This window comes from Corapipo altera, unplaced genomic scaffold (genome assembly GCF_003945725.1).
Source record: "Corapipo altera isolate COAL_440 unplaced genomic scaffold, ASM394572v1 22, whole genome shotgun sequence".
Taxonomy (NCBI): domain Eukaryota; kingdom Metazoa; phylum Chordata; class Aves; order Passeriformes; family Pipridae; genus Corapipo; species Corapipo altera.
The window spans coordinates 2,252,566-2,278,440 of record NW_020884886.1 but is presented as its reverse complement, the minus strand read 5'-3'; the positions used below and the strand labels follow the sequence as shown (position 1 = coordinate 2,278,440).

Sequence of the window (25,875 nt, the reverse complement as noted above, 5' to 3'; positions counted from 1 at the left end):
CTGGCTCTGCTGCTATTCTTCTCAGTCTCCAAGGCTTATGCACCATTGAGAAATCCTTTTGATTTCTCAAAATAGAACTTAGTAATACATAAGCGAAGAATAGATTGTGAATCAGCTGTCTACATCAGCACTAATATACCACGGGACAGTAAGTAATGAATTGGTAATTACCAGAGAATTAGGCCTGACACATTTCTTTTATGACTCTGTCTAGAGCCTTAGGAATGCTTTATCCCCAGCTCACTAGGATATGGGGATCCTATGCTATGGGTATCTGTTACTCTTATTTTTAGCTGCAGATTCTCTATTTTCATGAAAGGTGAGAACATAAAAATAAAAAATGATGAGTTTATTTGGATAGAGCAGTTGTTCTCAGGAGACCAAAGTTCTGTTCTCATCCTGAAATCCCATAAGGATAATCCCTCATAGCCATACCCGTTTATGTCAAGCATAGTGGGTTCCTGGCTATTCAAGTGTCAGGTGAAAGAGGGGATTTCAGTGATGTTATGCCCTGAAGGAGAGAAATGCAAAGAGGATTTCACTGAGCCTTTAGCATTGAATTTCATGTGAGAGGCTCTTGTGTGGGAAGCCAAGAATCTGTGTGGGCAGTTACTCTTAAGTTTGACTTAATCACTTGCAATGGGTTTTGTTTCTGTTTCTGTCTGTGTGATGATGTGTGTAACTTATTGGTTTATGTGGCAAGCTTTGGTAGCAGGAGAGTTCAGGACTCCTGTGGGAAGAGACTCGGAGCTGCCTCCGTGTCAGACAGAACCAGTTCCAGCTGGCTCCAAGAGGGACACACTGCTGGCCCAAGCTGAGTGCTGCTGGTATTGCCTCTGTGATAACCTGTGTAAGAAAGGGTAAAAAATGTGCAACAGATGTGAGAGAAAGGAGTGAGAATAAGTGAGATGAACAGCCCTGCAGATACCTAGGTCAGTGAAGAAGAGGGGGGAGGAGGTGCTCCAGTGGCCAGAGTACAGGTTCCCCTGAAGCCCTTGGTGAAGGCCATGATGAAGCAGGCTGTCACCCTGCAGCCCGTGGTGGTCCATGGTGGTCCATGGTGGAGCAGATGAATGCCTGAGGTAGACTGGGAACCCCACACTGGACGAGGCTCCTGGCAGGACCTGTGGCCCTGTGGAGAGAGGAGCCCACACTGGAGCAGTTTTGGTGGCAGTTTTGGTGGCAGGACTTGTGACCCACAGGGGACTCACACTGGAGCAGCCTGTTCCTGAAGGACTGCATCCTGTGGGAGGGACCCATGATGGAGCAGGGGAAGAGTGTGAGGAGTCCTCCACCGGAGAAGGAAGTAGCAGCAGAGACATGGTGTCTAAAAAACCATATGCATAAGAAAGGGCTTCACAGTATCCTTCAGGAGATCAAATACAGGCCCAAATGGAAACATAGGTGCCCTGATTTCCCCCTGTTTCTCACTGTGTTTTAGTAAATGCAACTTTACAACATAACTGAGGTTAGACATACACAAAGGCTGCACCGGGGTGGTGGCAGTTCCACCTCTGTGCCACCAATGGCAGCTTTCTTGCTGCTTTTCTTCTGCAGGATTAGTGCTCAACTGTTGACATGATCTGGTGATTTAAGAAACGGAAAACTAATCCCTCAAAAAAGTTCTAAAATTACGTTCTGCAGGCCTAGTTTTCCCAAGAGGCTCAACATGGTGTCAGACAAGCACAAGGGAGATAATGGAACCTTGTGTTCACAGGAAAGGGAAGAAGCATATTGAGGTTGCCTGTATTTGCAGCACCCTGCAATCAAGTCAGGCTATTTTAATTCTGAAGTGTTATAACCACACTATTATGTGATCTGAAGTGCTGGTATGTGTTGCACTTGCTTTATCCAGCACAGTATACTTGGTCAAAAACTATTTCTTTTCCTAGAGGAAGATTTGTCTGATCTAAAAGTTAGTCTGAATTCAATTGGAAAACTCAGTGGCTGAATGCAAAACATTAAAACAACATATACCAGAAAACCCTGAATTTACCTAAACGAAACAACTAAATAAAGAAATGGTCCCAGACTGCTGAGGTGTGAACATTTTCATTGCAAAGTACTGTGAGAAAAAGAGTGGGGGAATTTTAACCAAACCAAAAACCCTACTGAAATTGAGAAAAATAGATAGTTCCTGAGAAAGTGCTTGTTCTATTGGGGAAAAAAAAAATTATGCTGAAGTGTCAACCAAAAAGGAAGAAACGGTCAGATTATTAGGATCTATTGCATCTCTGCTTTATAAGACAGAAGAAGTCCTAGCCTAAAGCCAGCCAGGTAACTGTAAAACTGTGCTTGTGAATGGATGTGTGGACACAGTCCTCACACTGGCACAATACATTTTTGTTCTGGTAGTAGCAAGTTTGTAAATGAATATGCAAAAAAATGTTGGTTTGCATTTCTCCCTCAATATTAAAAAAAAACACGTAATTGAGCTTTCTGTTTAAGTGGATCATATGCTGTTTGTGTCCCCGTATGTACCTTGTTTGCCCTTCGTTTTGAGAAGGCTGTATCATGTGAGCAGAGGGACCAAGACTGTGTTTAGCCTGCAGAGTATCATACAACTTTCTCTTTGGTTCATGATTTAAGCACAAGTGAAATAACAGTATTATCTTTTAAGTGCTGTTGGCAGAGGAGTCCACTGAAATGAGATTAGTTTATTTTTCAGGGATATAGCTTCAAATTTTCTATATTAGTTATACTCTCTTCTGAAGATTTTCCCAGCAGCTGTAATAGATTTGGTCTTTTTTTCAATAAAAGAAGAAAGGGCTATTCCTAAGTGTTTGTAAAGCTGGATAAAGGGACTTTAGAGTTCAGAAACTGCTCAGTAGCTGACATTCAAAAGTAGACTTTAAGGGTGTAATGTCTCCATTGAGTAAACAGAGTCTCTGCTGTTAGAGTTCATCAGTACAATTAGAATAATGAAAAACACAAGTCGTAGTTTTTAAATATTCTGCTTAATTTGTGCCTTTTGAAATGGATAAACTGCACGTAGAGCATGCATCTCAACTCCGGAGGTGCACCACCATCACTCACTTAGACTTGGGTAAAGTTAGACATCTACAGATATAGCTTAGTGATTATTCCTTTTGGCAGCCTGGTGGCTTACATCTTTGCAGGGTCACCTTTAGATTAGACAGTTCCCAATGCAAGTTCAGTGGGACAAAGTAGAAGCAAGACTGGGGACACAGAGTGGAGTGATATAATCTAGTAGAGCACTGAGAAGAAATGCTTGTCAAACTGCAGTATGGACCTGTCATCCTAAACCTTCTTTACAGTCAGTGGACACTGTGGGAGGTGATCCAGCTGGTTTAGGAATAAAGGAGTTGCCTTTTAGAGGTAACTTTGCCTGGATAGTAAAGGATAATTTTAAAAAAGGGGTAGGGGAAATGTCTGAACTTCAGGTGGAAAGAGGTATTATTTTCCTGGCTGGGTTAAGGAAAAAACCCTTCCTTGTGAGTTATTGACATCTACTCAAATAAAAGTCTAAAGAAGAAACATAGTCTGGATTGGAAAGTTTTGTTCTGAAATGTTAGTTAAAACAAATCAGCTACATCTTCTTGCTCTAAAACGTTACACTGGAAACAAGATTAGAATCTACTTGTGTCAGCTGCCACTGTTAGGAGGAGCACAGTAAAAGGGAGATCATTGTAATTCTGGTCTGTTAAAAGAAAGATGAGAAAGCAAAGATATTGACAAATACCTCAAACTTTGTTTATGAAATAATGTGTGATATATAATAGATACAAGAGGTAATTTCGGAAATACCCAAAAACTTCCTTTTCATTATTGATGCTTGTTAGCATGGCAAGCTGAGCCTTAGAAAATTCAACCTAAAAATTTCTGTGGTTCAGCTGCATGAGGTCCAACACAAAAAGTAAAATATTCAGCAAACATTTTTTTCCCTCAAATTGCTGACTGTGGAGTTGATAGCAGGTTTCATTTGGTGTTGTGGATATCTAGAAAGATAGATAACAGCACACACAGCAAAAAAGTTCACACATCCCTTTCCTCTGCTTATATATATTCTTATCATACCTCACTGATTCTAAAATGTTATCTGACCTACTGTATTGCCTCCAAAATGCTAAAATAGTTTGTGTTTGAGAGACCATATTCTTATTAAATACAAAATTTTTCCATGCATTTATTAAAAAAATATAATCCCACTGAAGTTTCCATGGCATCTTATGGGTTGGAGAGGCTCATCCCTCACCCTCTCCATCGTTTTTTTATTAGGGGAATATATCATTTATCTTATTAGGGGAAAACAGCATTTGTGATTGTTTCTGGTTTTTATGCAGCAGTGGAAATCATCCAGTCTCGTCCTCCTGGATTGTGTTCCCAAGGAGCCACCAATTACTGAGTCTAACTGCCCCTCATAAATTAAGCTATTAAAATAATTAAGCAATGATGTAATTTCAATCCAAAGTACAGCTTTATTGCATTTGATTGTTAATAATTGTATCAAAATTATAATTTTCTCTTAAGTATCTTAATGGGCTTTTTTAATATCTGCATCCAGCTGTACTTTATCACTCAGTGTATCTCCTTTGCCTGTCTTCAGCTCACATCTACTGACTCGATGGACTCTTGCCATGCCAGTGAAGAGCCTTGGGAAGAGTGATGTGACTCTGGGAGTGGGGCTGGATTCTGCCTCACTTAGTGACACACAACTGTCAGCTCAAACCTTTCTCTGCAGAATCTGCCTGACTAATGACAATAGAAGGGCCAGAAAAAAGCACAGCTGGGGCTGCCATTCCCAGGTTGGGATGGAAGCCCTGAGGGTAGAAAACTCATCTTTTGGCTGAGCATATTTGACATGAGAGATATTAGGAGAAAATCAGCCTGTATTCCCATTATAGCTTTTCAGAGTTAAACTGCACCTTGATCAATTCTGTCTGAATTTCCTTCTCAGGATGTTTTTCTCGAAATTATTCTTCACTTTCTTTGTCAAAGCGGAATCTACTCTTCTCTTGAGTATACTAACCAAAGATATATCAATTTGTTATGGAAACTGTGTGTCAAGTTTAAGATATCTCTAATAAGAAAGGAATCTTAAGTGTTTTTTAGCATTAAATCTGCTTTTTAGTCTCAAATGTCAAATGTAATTGTAAAAAGATGCTACAGTGCTTGCCAGAGCCTGTGATTGTGTGCATATCTCTGTGTGTACATATATCAATTCATTATTATGAAGGTTTTTTTCCAATTTCATACCTTTTTCTGTTTGTTTTTTTTTTTTTTCCCAATTTACCCTATTTTTATCCATGGGTTAGTAAAAGGGATTCTAAAGAAATTTAAGGAAAACATTGTCAAGTACAGAAAAAATAATTTCCTTCTAGGTGTTAGTAATGGGACATTATAAATGGGGTTTATTTCAATTTCCCAGCTAGAATGTTAAAGCTGGTTAGTATGAAACCCTCTCTTTTCTTCCATCCACATAATTACTATTCTGTAGCTGGCTCTACATAATTTGATTATATTATGTTCTCAGGGCCGTTGCTGGAGTTGATGCAGACCCTGATTTAGTTCATATGGAAATCCAGGACCCCAGTGGAGGTATGCAAATGAAAATGTTATCAATTAATACCCTAGTGTATAGTAATTTCTCTTTGTTTTAGAGGTACTTTTCAGATTGTTTTTAAAACTAGTCAAAAGAGAAATTGTACGAGTCAGATGCTTTCTCTGTTTATATGTAGTCAGCAAAACTGCCCTGTTATATAAAAGTATAGTATAATTTAAAATCTACTTGTTTTCCCCTGTAAGATGAGTTGACGTCAAGATGTTATGCTCTGTTGAAAATGTCCATTAATGGTGCAATTTATTCTGGCAGTTAAACATTGAACAGTTTTTCCCAATTTGCAAATAAAACTGGCAATGCAGTGTTAGTACTGAGTGTCTGTTTATGTGAATCATTGCATATGTCAGGTCTACTGCACTAACCACCAGCTCCCAGAATTTCCTCATGTTGCACTATCCAGTATACTTTGAGTCTTCAAAAGAAAAATAAATGAAAAAGCAGACTGGTAGTCAGGATGTGCTGTACTGAAGAGTCACCACAATTCCAAAATCTGGTGTAGTTTCTTGTTACCAATCGTACTCTTTAAAGGTAATGTAATTCCTTGAATCTGATCATCTAAGTTCCTGTGCAATCTTAAAAATGAGTTGTAAAGAATGTGCAGTTTAATTTGTCCCAATCCTGTAACTTTTCTTCGTTTCAGCCCTATCAAAAAAATCAAAGTTGCCATGTTAAAAGCTGGATGACAAAGTTTCTAAATCTTTTAGAAGCGAGATTTCTGAGACATAGTGACAGCTCCCTCAGCTGCTTTCTTTAGAGTCAGTGTAAAAAGATTTTTTAGGACCTTTATGGAAAGGTTTGTTTAGGTTTTTTATTAAACAGAAGCGGCAGAAAAAGAATAATGATGTATTTCCTGGCTGGGTTCTCAACAAACTGACTTTGTGCACTTATGGTCAGTACAAGCATTGCCATTGATTTCAATGGAAACAACATCTTTGCACTACCTATCTGATGAAGAGCTATAACTCTTGTGATGTGAATGATGAATATCTGCAAGACTTTCAGATGGTCCATTGCTGCATTTGGTCAGATGTCCTGATAGTGATGATTTGGATATAATCAGAAGAACTTGAATTGAATCTAACTGCCTCTTAAACACATTCAGATTTAAAAAAAATAATTGTATCCAGTATACTGGTTTGGCCTTGTCTAATTAAAAGTCATTAAAGTGTGGAATGCATTTCCTATCACACTGCAAAAGTAGTGAAGGACATGGGGGTGCATTGTTTGCTCTCCCTCATGCTGTAAATGGAGCATGGGTAGAATTAGCGATCTGGACACAAGACTGTGTATATAACATTTTCCTCGCTGTGCTTGGAAAAGTCACTCAAGTACTTTGTACTCAGAAGCTTGTGACGAAGGCTGAGCTGTACAAGAGCTTGAATCTAGGAGAAGGTCTTTAAGCCACAGCTGGTGTAAGATACAATTGTTGGCTCTGCTCTCTCTGATAAGAGCAGATTGTATCAAAGATGCAGTGGTGCTCTTCTAAGAACCCAGGTATAGAGGATAGTCCTTGCTAACTGGAGAGGAAGAGAAAGGCTGCAGCCTCCACTGATTATAAATCAGTCCAGGCTTTTTCAGCAAAGTATTAATTATGAATATAGAAATCCTGCCCCAACAGAGCAGTTCCAATAGCATGTTAATAGTGTCTCTGCACATTCGTACAGAGCTTTGAAAATAGCCTTTAAAATTCTGCACACTGTCTATTAAACGAAGTCTGATTCTTTTCTCATTCATCACAATTTTATACTGGGGTTGATCTATTGATTTCAGTTATGTTGTGTCAGGCTGCCATTTCTCCAAGTGAATAATTTGGCTCTGTGCATAGGTTAAGTGAGAAAAGAGGCTCCTTCTATTATCCCCACCCATGAATGACTCATTCATCTAACCCTTAATCTCTCTGGACCAGCAACATTTGGATAATAACAGGCTGCCTCCAGGGAATGATCTGAACTGTAAGCAGTTAATATATTCTCAGTACATTGGAGATTGAAAAACTGTTGTATGAGGGTTTAATATAATAATTCTACAACCAACTCACCTGGCAAAGGCAGCATTTTTTCTACACGAATAACATTTAATACCGCTTGCTTCTTTTTCCCTTGATAGCCCTGTCATATGTTTCTGTCTCTCTTCCCTCAGGTTATCGCTACATCACTTGCCAGATTCAAAATTGTTCTGATAAGACAATGACAGTCCCATTTGCTGGTGGTACTGATCGGGATTCCCTGACTGTGCAGGATGACTACGTATTTCTTCAGGTACTGCCACTTTTGGGAGAGACAGCTTATTCTCAAATCAAAAATAAAATTTTAAATAATAGTGCAGCAACACCGTAAGGAGCAGGGAGAAACCTGTTCCAGAGTATGAATGATAATTTATGAATTTTTACAGGAAACAAATAATTCCTTTATCATTAAAAAAAAAAAAAAGCATCTTTAGTTTGTGCAACCAGTTACCCTTTAACTATATGAAAATTTCCAAGCTGATTGTATGGTTCAAAGTTGCTTTCTATAAATACTCTTGTGTGTTAAGCAAAATGCAACCCTTTTGTTCTTATGCTTACAATCTCTTCTGGGTTCTTTCTAGTACCTTGGTAGAACAAAAAGATTAAAAAGGCTCCTGATAAAACCATCTGTGGAGAACCACTGACAGACTGGTTGCACATCTTCTTCATAAGGATTTTCCTCTGAAGAGGTTTTGCCAGGAAAGAACTTACATGGTTGTGCTTAGGAAGCAAAAGAGTGAAATGGTCATAGCTGGGATCTTGGAGCAAACTAGTATAGAATCATAGAATGATTTAGGTTGGAAAAGACCCTTAAGAATGAGTCCAACCGTAAACCTAACGCTGCCAAGTCCACCACTAAACCATGGCCCTAAATGCCATGTCTACAAGTCATGGTGGTCCAAATTACATTGGGGTTATTTCATTCCCAAACTACAGGGCCTGTGTGCAGAAATGTGGGCTGGAACTTTGTCAGGCTTATGGCACCAGTACAGCTCAGGCACACTTGAAAACTTTATGTGCTTGGCACTGGTTGTGATTTGAATCTACCAAAGCTGCAAACTTCTCAAAAAACCGTTATGTCCTCCTTGCTTTGTTAGATTTTACTGGGGAAGTTGCTTGTGCTTTCCTTGGTGGTTGGCTGTCATTTTTCCCTTAGTTTGATATGATTTGTTTGCTGCAAGGCTTGTCTATTCATTGAGTTTTGCAGGAAAGCAGTATTGTGACAATGGATAGGTCTCCCCACCACTGCCTCAGTGTACATCAGAATGGCTTCCTTGCAGCTTTCCCTCTTTAGAGCTCTTCCACAAAGATCTGTAAATTAGTAGGGACACAAAGGATCTGTCCTCCTCTTGTTTGGCGCAGTGGTTTCAAAAGTCTGCATGGCTTAGAACAATTAGCACTATAAGGAAATGGAAAAAATGGCTTTGGGAAAGAATTTTTGGATTAAAGTAGGCATTTTTCGTATCAGATCTAACACTCGTAGCACTCATTTTGCTCAAAGGTACTATTATCTGTGACTCCCCCCAGGCACACTCTAAAATCCGTTCCATGGTGTATAGACAGAGAGAACTATTTCTCACCATGTGAACTTACAGACTGCTGTGCTCAGCAAAACACTGGCTTCTTCCTCATCAAGCATTTTGTTTTGCTGAATGCCTTGTACAACTGCATCTTTAGCTGTTATTCCATCTCATACCAGGCATGAGCAGACACAAAATGGAAGTGCAATGTGGAAATGTACATGTAAGTAACAGACAGTTGCTACAATCAAAAGGATGCCATTGGTAATGTGATCTCTGTAGATTTGACACATGCTAGTGCCAGTAGATGAGATGTTCATGTGTTCTACATAAAGGAGAAACATCTCCAGTCTTTTCCTTTGGCACTTAATTGCACTAAACCTCAGTATGTAATGTAAATTTTATTGCTAAATTGGTTTGCAGTTAGCCAATTACTGTAAACCCAGTTACTGGACGTTAGAAGATAACTGGGATCCTGCAGTCACATCTGAAGTGCAGCCACCCCAGAGGTGTGATGCAGTATTTGCCTGCTCCAGTGAAACCTCACAGCAGCTGTACATGTGAGAAACAGCATGCTTTTGAAACCATGTGGAAATTCTTTTATCATGACACTAAAATATTGCTGTATAAGTTACACTTAGGGACTCCTTGTGATATCCCCAGCATTGCCTGCCAGAGAGAGGATGGGACAGAATCATCTGTGCAAAAGGGGAGGAGAGTTTGAGGCGGTCTTCCTGCCTCTGGCATTGCTCAAATGCCCTGAGCTGTGCAAATGTAGATCGGAGCATTACAGGTCTGCACTGCTAAACCTGTCCCAAATCTGAGATTTTTTACCATCTTTGCGGATGATCTCAACCCCATTTCTTTAGTATGTCCACAAAGATCAGAAACTGTATCCACAAAGATCAGAAACTTTCTAGTATTCCTTTTTTTTCCAGTTTGCAATGTCAGTCAGACAGTTTCAGAGTGATTTTAGTAGGAGATTAAAGTTTCAACACTGTTTTTAAGCATAGACTAGCCTTTAATCTCAGTGAGGCTTGATATCACTGGGTGCTTCCACTCCAATTTTCCTCTGCCCTGCATCATCTCCAGTCATTTAAAATGAGTGAAATTAAAAAAAATGCATTTAAAAGAAGGCTATGAAAAGATAGGTAAGATTGCCACTTAACACTAGTTAAACAAATGGTGAGGCTTTTGGTTTGATCCATCATCATTTAACAAATGACATTCCTAAAGGGCATCACATTTGAAATGGGTTTAAAGAAAGAGTGAAAATGCTTACAGTATTAAATGCTTTGGAATACTTTGTTATCTTTAAAATATCCAGGCAGGTGGACCTGCTGTCATACATCAATTCTATTTTTACCAAGCCACATCAAGTTTGTATGCTTCAGGATAGGCTGTCTTCCAAATCAGATTCCCTTTTTAAACATAAAAGTTGAGGAGAAAAACAGTGAGATTGGGGTAGGATTTTAAATGGATTTCCTAAGTCAGAGAAAGAAGATGAGTCTTTTTATGCTTCTGTTTTACAATCTGATTTGTCATGGGCAACCAGAGAAAAATTTTTGACATTTCATTTAATTTCTTTCTTTTTTTTTTTGACCAATGCATTTCTTCAAAGCAGCCAACCTTTATAAGCTTAGTGAAAATTACTAAGTAGCCATTACGTAGCTGATCTTCTGTGCAGGGGAAATGTGAAAAAAAAGGTGAAATATTGTTTACCAAAGACTAAAATCTTTACTAATATCATCTGATGGTGCTCAAGTGGCTAAGTTGGAAATATGCCAATTGATATACCAGCACAGATTTTGGTGTTATATTTCCGATTAGAAAAACCATGGGAGGTTATTAATTGAGAATTTTCAGATATGTTTTTTTTGAATATTCTTTTTGGTGCTTTGGAAAAATATTTGCATTGTGAGGGCTTTTTTGTGGGTGTTGTGGGGTTTCTTTGTGGTTGATAGTCATACAAGCAGTGTTCCTTTCAATAACTGTTACTCTTGGCTTTCTTTAGTGAAAATCTTCAGAAGCACCAAGTATTTTATGTAAAACCTAATCTGTCTTCAGTTTCATACATGCAAGTCATTTAAATGCGTGTTTTACCTCTCTATTTAAGCATATAATTGTGTCTTCAGAACATATCACTGAGTTTAAAACTGACCAATCAATGGATTTAAGATTGCATCCTTATCTTCCACATGGTGTGGTAGCATCTTCCACTGGGAAATGTTTTATCCTGTATAGAAAATATTAGTCAGATATAGTAAATGTTTTACATAATGTTAGCATGATTTATTCAATGTTTTGTGCTCTGCTTTGAAGTGTGCTGTGGAGTACTTCTTGCCCTTGGGGCACCTGGCGTTCATGGCCAGTGTACCTCCTCCCTACCTCTCACCTAAAGGCTGCTGCTGCCCCGACTTCTACAACAGGGCAAAGATGTGGGAGGCCAACTGGGTACAAAGATATTAGCAAGGACTGAGGACAGTGAGATGCTGAAGTCTCAGGTATCACCCAAAACTGCTGAAATGGCAAAAGAAGGAAGTAAATAATTTTTGTCTTCCTAAAGAGAAGAACGGTTTACTATGCAGATTATTTGCATGCAATAACAGTAATAGCTATGTATTTCAGTTGCAGGTTAAAAGAAAAACTTCCATCTCAGGTTCTTTAGGTTTAGCATAAACCATCACAGGGTTCTGTTTTTCCTTTGTACAGACAACATCAGCAAATCGGACCAAGTATTACGTGTCTTACCGTCGAAATGGCTTTGTACAAATGAAGTTGCCAAAATATGCATTACCAAAAGTAAGTATAAATGTTTTTCTTTCTCTTTTTGCATTTGTCATCTTCTCTTTCTACCTAAATTGGTTTTAGTCTTCTCTTTTTTGAACCTCATTTATCTGAGACCACAATTTCTGCTTGTAAGGATTTCTGAATCCTATTTGTGGTAAATTCATACCCTGCTATTTTTATTTTAATTCTATTAATGTAGTATTTGTAAACTGTAGAGGACAAGAACATACAGTAGCTTATTTGTCATCAGTTACTGCAACAGTTTTTGAGCTTTTGAGCTTTGCTTCCATGATGCAGTGTTACACACACAATGACAATGTAATGGTGTAAAGCAAGCATTCTTTCAAGAACCAATTACAGTTTAATTCCACATGGTGTTTTCTGGTATAAGCATGAATAGTAATATAAGAGAATTTTGCCACTTGATGGTGCTCTATTTCACTAAAGAATCCCCATATGGACTTTAATTGCTTAATGAAATTGCAAGACTTGTTGAGAGGTTCTTTCAGTCTAGCATAACTTCCTAGTGACAGGGTTTCTGTATTTGCATAGTAAATCAACACTTAAGCACAGACAGATATTTAAATATGGTCTGACTGATGCAGTTGAATTTTTTGTGCTGCATACACTGTATTTCCTAACTTTACACTTAGAAGGTAGAAGGCTTCTGCAGTCCTGAAGAAAAATGACTTGGACTTTTTAAAGACCTAGCTGGATAAAACCCTCAGTAACCTGCTGTGGCCTCACAGCTCACCCTGCTACCAGCAGGAGGCTGGTCTGGAGGTCTTGCTTTTTCATGTGATTCTGTGTGATTCTGTCACTTACTCAGAAGAGGACTAAGAAACGTTTTCTTTGTATGCTTTGAATTGCACAGGTTTAATTCGTTGCTCATCTAGTGAAGGACAGTAGAGTACAATGTATTTCCTTCTGCTGCTATTGTTTTAAACAAAAGAATGTGCTTAATATCAGTTTTTCATCTTGGATTTTATTTCTATGTCATTCTATATGGTGGTTTGAAGACTTCTGGTTTTAAATGTACAACATATTAACAGAATCTCAAATCAAATCCCCAGATACTAGTTGAACAAGAATCTGAAACCTGGATATGCTTCTAGTAGCACTATAGAGATGGCTATCATCTATTTATCTCTCTATCTGTGTTGTCAAGAAATATATACCCAAGGACTGATATACAGATCAATCCTTCCACAAAATTATTTCAGTGTTTTTAAGGCCTTCAAAGTAGCCTTTATGGTTTCTTGGGGGAAATTGTAATTAGCAAAACAGCAGGAGAATACCCAGTTTTAAATGTTAAAGAATAAAAAATGAGGACACCCCAAGAGACTACAACCCATGGATCCCCATGCTGGGGCCAAAGAAAAGAAGTAAGGAGCAAAGCAGGAAAGCAAAGAGTAAACAAAGAGCCTCTGACGTATTCAAAAAGGGTCAGTCACAGCTCCCTGGAATTTCTGTCAGATGTAGTCTGGATTATTTGAAATAGTGCAGCATGCTGGATTCTTTGTCTTGGAAAATATGTTTCTTGTTTATTTGTCTTTTTTTTTTTTTTTTTTACTTGATAGGCAGATTAATCCAGGCTTGATGGAATAAATAAATTAGAAGTTAATGGTTTCATTTTGCATAGAGTCAGTAGCTACCTAGGAACAGGGTGACTGTGTCATTTGGAAAGGGATGTTTTTGTGCTCCTCCTAGTTCAGGCAATACCCGATGAGTGGAACGAAGTAAATGTTATCTCTTCAGCATTTTGACAGTGACTCCAGGAGAAGTTTCTTTGCTATCTGCGCACAACGAAGTTGAAAATTTCACTAAGAGGGCCATGAAGCCAGACATCCATTAGAACAGCGGTGAATGTGAAAAATGTTGACCTTTTCTGAAAAGGATATGTTTTTTTAAAATGATTTGGTGCCTTCACATTACAGCAGAAATGTTTGATACTGAAGTAAATAAGAACACAGTTCTAAAATGTTTCATCGTGCTGTATTCCAGTGAGAGTTGTTCAAATACAGTAGAAATGGATCTTCCAGTCCTGTTTTAACAGAATGGAAAAGACTCATATGAAGCAAATTACTGATGAAATTTTGTAAAGAAGCAGGATATCAGCAAAGACGTTGGCACATTAGAAGTACATCCAGATTATGTGACTGTGGAGTTGCTTCTTTTATGGTGGTAGGAGATAAACAGAATGGATGAATTTACAAAGGACCTTTTTTTTTTAAGATTGATTAAAAACAGTAGCTTTTGAAAGATCTGAGTTTCAGAGGGTTTTAAGTATTAGATTCTGCCTAACCAGGAGATGAAGCATGACTGTAATAGGCTATATTTCACTTTTGTCAAAAGAATGGAATTAGGTGTCAAAAAAATCTCTTTCCAAGTGGTCTCTGTAAAGTGCTTCACAGCAAGAGACAGAATTTTTGGACAGTGATTGCACACAGGGAAGGAAAACTGTAGCCAAGCCAGAAGATACTACAGACTGATCAAGGTTATATGTAACAACATTAAGAGACCTGTGCTGGAATGCCAGCCTCCAGCCTGAGGGAGCAGGGCTGGGCTCTTCTGATATTATTCTTTCACTGCACAGATGTGTTTCACAGTGATTTTACATATGGAGGTAGAATGAGCATTTTAAGACTGAGTAGTTAGAAAATGTTATTGATGTCTCATTTTCCTTTCAATATGAAGAGGTTGAAAATCTGCAAAAAAATTATTCAGTTGCTTTATATAGTTTTAATTTGCATTTGTGTTTGTACTTGACCAAATGTACCCCCAAAGGAAAACCTAGAAAGGCTGCTAAAAGCAGCTTCCATCCAAGGTTTACCTCTGCTAAGTTTCTAGGCTCCAACTCCACAGAGCCACTGAGATCACCTTTTTGTAACACATCGTAGCTCTGTACATGTACAGAGAGAGCAGAGCCATTGGGGGATATCTAAGGAGCAGGATTCAGATAATTTTTTTAAGCTTTTTTCTGTGCCATTGGTAGATTTATGTATTTTTTTTAATAGCATATTACTGACATTGCATGGAATCACACAGCTGTCTCCTGCATTTGACAGGAGTCAAGTGCTGGCTGCTCTCAGGTAGGGTGGTGGCAAAGGCTGGTAAGACCAAATTAAAGGTTGCCTCTATGCTCCCCAAAACAGAAGAGGACCAAAACAGAAGAGGAATTTTCACTCTATTCTTTTAAAAATGAATTGGTTTTTGCTTTTTTACTATATTCCATTTTACCAAGATTGCTGGTTCTGTGCTGCTAAAACTAGTTCAGAAGCTAGTAACTTGTAGGAAGGCAATACCAAAATCAAGCTAAGAGCAACAGGATTGCATTTGTGTGTCAAGCTGGCTTGTTAGGCATGCAGGAGTGTTCCAGTGGGACCCAGGAATCCTCTTTGGGCTATTTTGATCCTGGAGCAGTGGTTCAGCTGCCACTGCAGAAAGAGCAAGTGTGCCCAGGGGCACAAGCTGAAGCCCCATCTAGTGTCAGCACACTTGCACTGTATGAACTTTCCTGCAGCTGTCACTGCCCTTGCCTTGAGAAGTGCAGTGTGGAGAGAGTGGAGTACATTGGGTCTGGTCCTTATTCACGATTTTGAGTCATATGCCAATGTGTGTAACAATAAAACTGGGAACTAGTTCATATCGGGAGTTTAAGCAAAAAAAACTTTGTTAACAAAATTCCTGACCAAACCAAGTAATCTGCTACAAATTATGACAGTTTTGCTATTGCAGTTTGGGAGAACTGAATTATTCTGAGTTCCCCTCCCACATCTGTTAAATAAACTCCAATGATAGTGATCTCCTTTCATGAACTGATAGAAGGCATTGATTGATTCTGCATTTGTTCATGCCAGCTACAAAATCTTAATGATGCGAGAGCTCTATTGTCTGTTGTATCCTAATGAAATTCAAAAAGTTTAGTTTTGAAAAGATATGGTGTGGAAAAAACTTCTTTCATCTATTTTAGCTCAGTATGTGTTTTCAATCTTGTGAAATAGGCAATAATGTAAAATTTTTCAGGTAACCAAGATAAAAGTAATTATAGGTGGGCAACAAATAAAAATAAAAGCAGAAAAAAATCCTATTGCCTTAGAAACAGGTTAAAGTCTGTAATTTCTTCATGCTAATATGAATCTTCCATACATACCTTTTATCAGATCCATCTATTCTTTTTGATTATCACCTGGTCACCTTAAAACAGGCCCACCTCTTCCTTGCCTCAGTCTGAGGTATACATCACTGCTTTAACCATAGGCTTACTTCCATTTTTCTGTATCATTCAACAAGATGTAAGACTATCCTTAAATGGGTCCATTCCTTAACAGCAGAAATGGTAGAAGAAGATTCCTGCAGCCCTTTTGCCAGCTAAGTTCCCTTGAGCATTTGGCTGCATGATGGCTGCATTGCAAACTATTGAGTCTATGACAGTGCATTTAGCAAGGCTTTTAGTCTCTCAATAACTGTTTTTCCACATGGAAAGCTCCTTCACTACCTCTGCCACTTACCACCCTGGGAGGCTTTGGCTGAGGTTGTTCCCGTGTACCAGGCAGAAGAGCAGTTTGCAGCTGCAGCAGGACAACTTTTCCGTTCTTGTGAAAGTCCATTGGAATGGCTGTTGAACAAAGAATAAAGGAGAACAAAGTAGAAATGCAGGTGGCAGTGGCATTTGATGCAGGAGAAGTATTCCTTCCCCAGGCAGTGTCATGGCAGTAGCCAGTGAACCTGAGCTGTAGCAGCTGTCTGGCTCCATGGTTTTACAAATCCATTTGAAGTGGATTCAAGGAACTGTTATTTTTTTCACAGTGCAACTTTATATTGATTTGTGTCCTTTTCCTGTTTTACTCAGCCAGGCAAGGAAGATTAGGAGGATTATCTTTGCGATATGTGCCATCCGGTTACCTTGATTGTGCTTGAGAGATTATAGGGGCATAAATGTGGTACATCTGGAGGTCAAGGCTGAAACTACACATCCTTGAGTGCTTACATCTGTTGCACTTCTGATACATTTACTCCTCACGATTCTCTGTTTAATTCATTGCTTGCTGCATGTTAATGGTTTGCTCAACCACAGTATTAAAAGATTGCAAAGGGGCAAAATTCTGACATCGAACTGAAAATTGTAAGATTTGAAAAACAAGAATTTTGAGGTTCTCTTTTATTTGCCTTAATGACTGAAGCACCACAGTCCTGCCTGCAAAGCATATCCTGGCTATGCTGAACCTGGCTTACTGTGTTTTCACTTAATGATATTTTCTATGTCATCAGCACATTTTAGACTAAGGAGCACTGACTTGCGGTACAGTCCTCGTCTTTTATATTCTTTTGTCTTCAGGCTGTAATTGTAATTATTTGTGTCATAGGATTTCCTATCACAGTAATATGGTAAAGCATATTGAGCATTTCTTGAATATAAAATTCTCTACAGTATTTGCAGACTTACAGGTTGTTCAGTTACTAAATGTAGATGATGTGGGGCTATATACAATGAAAATAATGCATTTCTCTTCCTTTCCTCCTTTAAACTTCTTTCCTTCCTCTCTGCTATGCACAACTCCCCCAAAACCCAACTCTGTTAACTGTGTGATGGTTTTGGGCTTCTTGACTGACTTTTGATTGTGTGTTCATTCAGCCTTCAGTGAAAACAGAATTGACTGCATTAAAAGCAGATAATTTTGGGAAGACTGATCATGTTTGTATCTCTATGTTAGAAGTAAAGAAATAATTCTTAAGCAGTATGGATGTTTTCTAGAAGTAAAATTTGATTGTGAATCTGTACTTGCTGGAAGAGTTCTTGGATGCTTGTTCTCCAGGTCATGGATGAATATACACAGTTCATTCAATGCCGTGTGTACACCCTCAGACTCATTTATTTTATTTAACAGAACAGGTCTATCCATGTGATATGAAGTTTCTTTGAAGTGATGCTCATCTTTTGGCACAAGTTGTCCTTCTGTATTTATCTAATTATTTTCAATATCACTTTGAAACTGTCTTTGTGTTTATTTGTTTGTTAATTATGTTTTCTGCTACTGATGTAAGGTACAAACATAGCAGCTTACAAGTCCCTGAGAGAGCAGGAGTGATATGACCTGTCACTGGATGCCTTGTTTAATCATGCCAATTTTTAATATGCAGTCTTTGATCACTTTCATGATTCATTTAGCATTTTTTATAGAAAAGTAATTCTGATTCAACAGATCTCCAGCTGTCCTTAATTTTAATTCTGTTATCAAACTGAAATAGTTATTTGTCTGGAAAATGTTTATTCTCTTTAACATAGCTCTTGAATTATAGCTCTTGAATTAAAAAACAAAACCACAACCAACAACAACAACAAACACAAAAAACCAGCCCAAACCAGCAAATAAACCCTCAAAAACAAAACCCAAAACCCCAAATCCTGCCTTTAATGATATTTCTAATTGTGTGTGTAACATTTCAAGTAATCACAATAAGGTATGGTTTTACTTCCCTCTGTTTTCACAGGACCATAGACAATAGACATGGAAAAGATCTTGAAAGGTCTTTTACCAAAGCACAGTTATCTGCCTAAACCAGTCCTGGCATATGTTTTTCTGATCTGTTTTTAAAAAGTCCAAGAATGAAAGTTACTTTACCTCTCTTAACATTTTTCCTCAGTGTGTATGACCAGACCCTACTAGACAATGGTATTCTCATGTCTAACCTACATCTCCTTAGATGTAGTTTATATCCAGAATTTAACTCCAAGTAGACTTAGAAGACATTTAGTCCCGATTTTCTTGGGGTGGTTGTTTACAGTATTTAAGGACTGTTTTCCAGCTACTCTCATCCAACCACAGGGAAATTATTCTGTGAACTTGATTGGATAGTGGATTTTAGAGCACTCTGCAGGCTTCTTTGGTTGCATCTATAGGTAGACCTATCCCTGGCCCTGGGTCTGTCTACTGCCTTGGACCTACGAGTTGTTCCACATATTTTTAGTGATAAACATACAGATTTCTGTGCTTAATGTGGTATAACATCACCCACTGAAGGGAGAAGGATGAAGAAAACAACGTGACAAAGGAATTTGCAAAATACGGTGCATAAGAAGCATCACAGTAAACAGAACAGAGAAATCTCATGGGGCCTTAGAGGTTAAAAAAAAAATATTTGAATGATACAGCTACTGAGTAGCGTGTCAGAACTGTACAAAAGCTTACAACCTAAGAAGTGGAGATAAAGTAGATGGAGAATACTGGTACTTGGGAATCACAGTCTATTGTTGTGATCTTTGCAAAAACAGAAAGAGAGAAAAGTGCAAATGGCAAGAGCATGGATAGCTGGGCCAGTAAAACATGGAACAGAGCAGGCATGGCAGACTTGATAGGACAAAAGTAAAGTAGTGAAGGTGAGAGAAGGGATGTCTATGGAGGAATGAGCATGCCACAGAGGAAACTGCATGGCTGCTATGGCAAATTGGGAAAAGGACTCTTCCTTGGGACATCTGGAAGGGCGTGGACTCTCATTTGAACTTGGAAATGAAAGGAAAGTACAAGAGCTGAAACACTGAATATATACAAAAATAAAGCCTGGAGATAAACAAAAATCTCCATAGAGACAGTAAGGAATGTTTCAAATCCTGAAGATCTCTAACATCAGTAAAGAAGGTCTTTATAAATGACTTTGAATAAATTGTATGTGAATTGTATAATTATAGAAAAATTAGATGATCAGTGGGACTTTGAGTAGCCTGCAGAATGTGGAGAGAGAAAGCAGGAGGGCCAGCAAGAAGGCAATTGCAGTAGTCCAAGCGTGAAATCATAAAAGAATAAATGCTTTCCTTATAGAATCTGCTGAGGTTACAGCCTGGGGTTGTATCCGTGTCCGTGAATTAGATAAAGCAATAAAAACTTGCATTCCCTCCATCAAGGTATTTCTTTTTTTTCTCAGATATCCTTTCTAGTTAACTCTTCAGTGACAGTAAGTTCTGTCTAGCAATATTGGCTGACGTCTCCTCTTAATGTGCTTCTCATCTGTTCTACCCAGTGGGTAGTTGGGATGAAGGGTTGGATTTGGCACACTGGCAACTCATTCCCTGTATTTGTCAATCAATTTCTTCTTCTTCTTCTTTTTAAATTCCTCTTTTGGTATAGGAATAGTACAAGATTGACATGACCATTTAGCTTTGTTTTAGCTTGATTTTCAGCAGTCTGTGTCATCCAGGAGTTTGAAACATAAGTTTAAGAATTGGGTATGAAATTTGCAGTTTTTCTTAGATTGTCAATTACTTTTCCCAGAGGATTATGTCAGAAAATACTGGGCAGGATTGTTGCAAGGTAGTATAACTGAAGGACTGCTTTGCTTCTTGAAGGAAAAGAAATCACTGTGAAAGGAAAATAGCTGTAAGGCTGAACTGGAAATCTGAAGTGTAAATTCTGAATGGAAGGAACAAAGTTCAAGGCAGTGCAAGGGCAATTGCACTTGCTAAAACCAGGATCTGTTAAGGTCTTGCCTCAGCAAAGCTGGCATCCAGCAGTCTGAGCAGACAAACTTCTTTATTGATAAGTCACTGCCAAGAGAAAAGTGAACTCTCATTTGAGGCAGTAAACTTCTGCAGTCCAACCCCTCCTTTCTTCTCCTGACCCCTACAGTCTGCCCAAAATGAATCTTCCTGTCCTTGTGCACTACACATTTTGGCTCTTTGCACCTTGCTTCTTGATGACTTGGCTGCTCCTACCCTACACTGGCAGAGGAGACCCACAGCCGTGCCTGTCCCCAGCTCTCACCTCTGCCACCATGAGCCACCTTCGCAACCACTGCCACCCCTGGAGTTTTGTCTGTGGAACTGTATAACTGTTTTATTATAATAATGTAGATAATAATTTTGCTGAAAGCTCCTGGCTTCACAGGTGGTTAAGGGTTTTCAAAAGGTTTTCACACAAAACCCCTCAACTCTTCCTTTATTCTATTTGATTCTGCTTCATTTCCATCCTTATTATCGGATAGTCATGGGAACTTTCCTTACACTGCAAAAGAAGTGAATTTAGTACAGAATGTGGTGTGGTGTAGTGTAGTGTGGGCTACCAAGCTTCATGTTGTCCTGGTTTAAGGCAGGGGATGAAATATTCTGTACATTTAAGAGGCTTTTAAAAGAACCTTTTGGGAGCAGTTGCTGTATTTTGCTGGCAATTCTACCAGACTTTCTACTTCCGAGTAATTTTTGAGTACAACAAAAAAGAGAACTACTCATGGGATGCTAAACAAAAATCTACTTCAGTACATAGTTCAGCATGAAAGTCTTTAAAAACAGCATTGAGCTGTCATTGATAGAAAACTTCACTTACGTTCTTTTGTGTTGAGATGCGTCACACATGCAAAAGTACTTTAAATTTAATTGCATTATTAGTGTTTAATAACCATCTTCTGTTCTTATTAAGAATCTTTCCATTGTATTATTTTACTTCTATTCATTTTTATTTTTGTTTTAATCTAAGTGCCTCAGTCACATCATGCATGTTTCCTAAAGTGTGACTGCCACGCTTTGGTGAGTATTCAGTGTTGCTCTGTTACTCACATTTTCTTCAGTCTTACTGGATTCTTAAGAATTTGTTTTATTTCTCTCTTAGAATTCTACAAAGTAGTTCTCTTGCTTTATTTTGGTTTTTTAAAGCAAATTCATCCCAAACTCATATTCTCTTGACATTTTGGTAGCTTTATTTAATATTCACTCCATTGCCTTAGTATTTTTCCAGTAATAAGGTGACCAGAACTGGATACAGTATCCCAGTTAAGTACCAAGGTCATAAAGAGTTTACAAGCTTTCAGTTTCTGTGACTAGATGTTATTTCTTATACCATCCCAATGTCTGCCCTTATTCTGCCATATTCTGTTGCAAACTCACATCCTTTTATTCTGTTTGCTAAGCTTAATACAGTGTTGCTACTTCCTGATTTATTTCTTCTGTTTAATATTAGTGTTAAATTATTTTACCCAGCAGTGCATTTTTTTTTGTATGAGATGTTTGGAGTGAAGAAGCTGGAAAAACTGAAAGCAAACTGTTGTAAAATCCATGCCTGAAATTCTTGGGTAATGAATGCAGAATATTGACTCTCGTGTTATTACAGTTGAATATTTAAGTGGTTTTATATACATAGACAGATAAATTACTGTTATGTACTATGTATAATACACATGAGCTGTGTGCATGATATGCACTACTTCCTGTGTGTAACTGTTGTAAATTATATCTGATCCTCTTTGTGTTATGCTATTTTTTATCTAATTCTTATTTCTCTAGATACCTGAGGATTATTTGATAGATTAGCTGTGTTTATGTTGTTTCAGTCATTCACTTCTTTTTTTCCTTTTCTTTTTTTTCCTTCTTTTCAAGAAGTCATTTCCTACTTAAGTCAAAGCAGATCTCAACTTCTGCACATTCACAGTTTTGGTCTTTACTACGCTGGTTTGCACTGCAGTCAAAAGGCAGTGAGGAACTACCTTGGAGCGGTGGGATATAGCATGTTAATTAGTATTGTATTAGGACATTATTGTTATTAAATATTCAGATGTTTCCCTTCTCCTGCCTGTTATTGTTTGTAAAACAGAAATTATGGAAAAAATAGTACTTTTGTATCTTATTTTCCTACAGGATTTACAAATAATCAGTACAGATGAAAACCAAGTTTTTGTGGCTGTTCAGGAGTGGTACCAGACAGACACGTACAACCTGTACCAGTCTGACCCACAAGGTGTTTACTACTCTATCCTGCTGGAGAACGTCCGGAGCACGAAGCAGCCAGAAGAGAATGTCCTGATAGATATCCTGGAGGTTAGATCTTTACCTCTTCCATTGTGTATAGTCTATCTGAAGGAGTTTTTTATTAACATTTTGATTATTATTATAATTAATTTTCACAGTTATATTTAATGTAAAAAGTCTAGGATTTTTGGATTTTTTTTTTTTTCTTGTTGTTAACACATCATTACTACTTACATGTTTCCCTCTTAACCTAACGATGTGCTGTGTACTCTAAGAACTAGATTCTTGGGATGAGATTCCATAGATGTGCAAGTCCAAATTGGTTTTTTTTAAAGATAATTGAAAAGTGAAGACAGCAGCACAATTTGTTATTGAAGTCAGAAGTTATGCAGCTACCTGTGTACACCTTTTTTTCTTTTATGTGACTCAGTGATGCATTGCCTGGTTTAGAGCAGGACATCCTTTAGCCAGTAGGGTTTTACACAGTAATCCTGTGAGCCTTGTGCTAGGTTGTGTCAGCTCTGAAAGGCGGAGAACCAACAAAATTAGATATTGGGCAGCAAATCCACTTGCTTTCAGTAGATGTCTTGTGCCAACAGCATTTTCTGTGAGACAAACTCTTCTGTAAACAAATTTATCTTGTATTTTAACATCAGTGCACTTGGCAAAAATAAAAGACTAAAGAATATAGTGTTTTGGAAGAGTACCACAGACTGTTATCAACTCCATTCCTGCTGATAGAATGGAATTTCAGTGTAATGTATTTCAATGTAATAGGGTGTACATTTGCTCTGGTTCTGTTCTTTTGTGTAGCACATAGTACTGGCTGTAATCAGAATATTAAACTAGTGGAGCTTTGGTCTGACCCAGTTTGTCCCTCATTACACTTTAATCTGCCTGGTGTTAATATAAAAACAAAACAAAACAAAAACCCCAATGACCAAAGTTTTTTGGCAAAAGTTTGTAGTAATTCAGGATATAAGGCACACACTGACAGAGCCGTTAAATAGCTGTAATTAGACTCTTCTTGGTGAGGGAAAATGATAGTGATTTTTTCCTCCTTATCTCCTCCATCTTTCTTTCACTTTTTGTTTCTAAATATCTGTAGTAAAACTAACAGGTTTTTCATTACCAATGATTATTTTCTAGGCTCTACCTTTTTTAGAAATGAGGCTTCCTAATGAATGAAGCTACACACGGTGTGTAGTCACATTCCCACAGAGTGATTTATTGACAGCATTAGTTTGCAGCCTTTTACTCCTGCTCACTCCTGTGGGATGCAAAGCTAAAAGGCAGCCAGGTGCAATCTCTACTCCTTGCATCACCTGTAGCATGCAATTTCAGATAAGTTGTACAGAGATGCTCCCCCTGGCTACCCTTTTGTCTACAAAAGTTATTAACTTAATGCAGTTACACTGATTATTTAATAATTTCCAAATGTTACTGAGGGCATATTAGATAATGTGATCCTAGATTATTGTGTATGCTGGATCAATTTGTAGGGCTACATTAAAAAGAAAATTTACACATGAGAAAGAGTAATTGAAGGAGCCACAATGAAGCCACACAATTCAATTTTTTTGAGCTGTTTTTGAAATAGAGCCGCAGTATAGGAGAACACTTTTATTTGCTTGCGGTAAGAAAGCCCACAGCTTTCAGATAGCTTGTATGATAAATAATTAGTGTTCATCTTGTTTACTAGAATGTGATCAAGTGCTCATGATGTATGGGTTATTTACCCAGTATAAAATGGCTAATAAATAGAACTCATATTGCAATCCTTGAGGATGGGATATTTTTTGGTCTAACCTGGGTTTTCTTTCTGGGCATTTTAATGCAACTATCCTGTCTTGGGAAGAGGAATCTTCAGTGCAGAACAGAAACTGTCCTCAATGGCTGACAATTTCTCTTTCCACCAGTGTATAATTCTCCTTAAAATTTGCACTGTTCATCTTCGTTATCCTCTGCTGACCCCACTTCATCTTTTACTTGTACATCTGCTATAAAATCTTTAATAGGTGTCTGCCTCTCTGTATTCATTTTCTTTTATATGCTTTATCTTTTTTTGCACTGTATTTCTTTTCATGTTGCATGTGTGAAAGGGAAATAATTCCCAAATACTTAATCAAAAAAAAGTTAAGTATTAATTGACTGACCAAAAGGAGCATGCCCTTGAAATATGTGACTGTATACAAGGAGCATGTCCTTGAAATTATATCTAGTGTTGCCAGTGTGAACCAGCCACAAATTTGCAGAGTGGGCATACTGATGTATACTTCTAGATTTGTTCTTGCTGTGACTCCTCATATAGATAAGAGCTACACAAGTTGCAGTAGACATTCTTCATGCCTTTTTTCCCCAAACAACAAATCATATGTATTTAAATTTTAATCACAAACATGTATTATATAGCAGTAATTTCTGCATTTCAGTAACTGCTGCTAATAAACACTGTGGGGCCATCTGAACTGTTCTTCTTGCTACCAGCTAGTACAGAATATTGTTTGACTGTAAAATCAGAAATGTAACAATCAGCGATTAATGTGTCACAGCAGAAAACCTACTCAGAAAATAGGTTTATAAGGCGTTGTAGAAAATAGGTGCTCTGAAAGTTAACCTAAAAGTCCAAAGAAAATCAATGGAAAGGTGCTTTTGAATTTCCTTGTGATTTATCTGTCTTGAGTAGCTGCTGGAGTGTTCATCAGAGTAACTGAGCACTGCACAATGTTGAAATGTCTTCTTTTCCATTCCATCTTATTGTTAATATGAATCTTTTCCCTTCTTCATAGGAAGACACTAATCTCCCAATTTTAGGTTAGGGAACTGAGTCAAGGAGTAAAAAGTACAGAAGAAATTGGGTGCATTGGGATCACAATCTAATGCAGAAGGTAGATCTGACATAAAGGATTTACAATATTTACAGAAAGAGTCAGGTGTGTATTTGCATAGGCCACAGGACAAATGAAATAGAAAATGCTGCAGCAGAAGTGAGGTGTTTTAAAGCTGCCATTTTTTACATGCTATAATTTTATATTAGTTATTGGTTTTTAGGCTAATGCACCACTCTGAACATCATACTTCTGAACTTACTCGGAAAATAGATGCCTGAAACCTATTTATTATTTCAAGCAGAGCTTTTGCCTTTCGTTCAAAATACAACTCCTGTGAAGTGCTGGTCAGCTTTTATCTCTTAAAACAGCAGTGAGAGAAGTTAACTGAGACACTAGAAGAAATGTTTTCATAACCTTTC

General features: G+C 38.0%; 1 protein-coding gene across 1 annotated transcript in view; it reads left to right on the top strand.

The window, feature by feature from the left end:
• Positions 1-25,875, top strand: part of SORCS2 (sortilin related VPS10 domain containing receptor 2) — a 543,833-nt gene that overhangs the window by 443,165 nt on the left and 74,793 nt on the right. Inside the window, 4 exon segments of the mRNA XM_027642785.1 lie at positions 5,495-5,559; positions 7,721-7,839; positions 11,819-11,908; positions 22,515-22,694. Of these exon segments, the coding sequence (XP_027498586.1) occupies positions 5,495-5,559; positions 7,721-7,839; positions 11,819-11,908; positions 22,515-22,694 (454 nt within the window).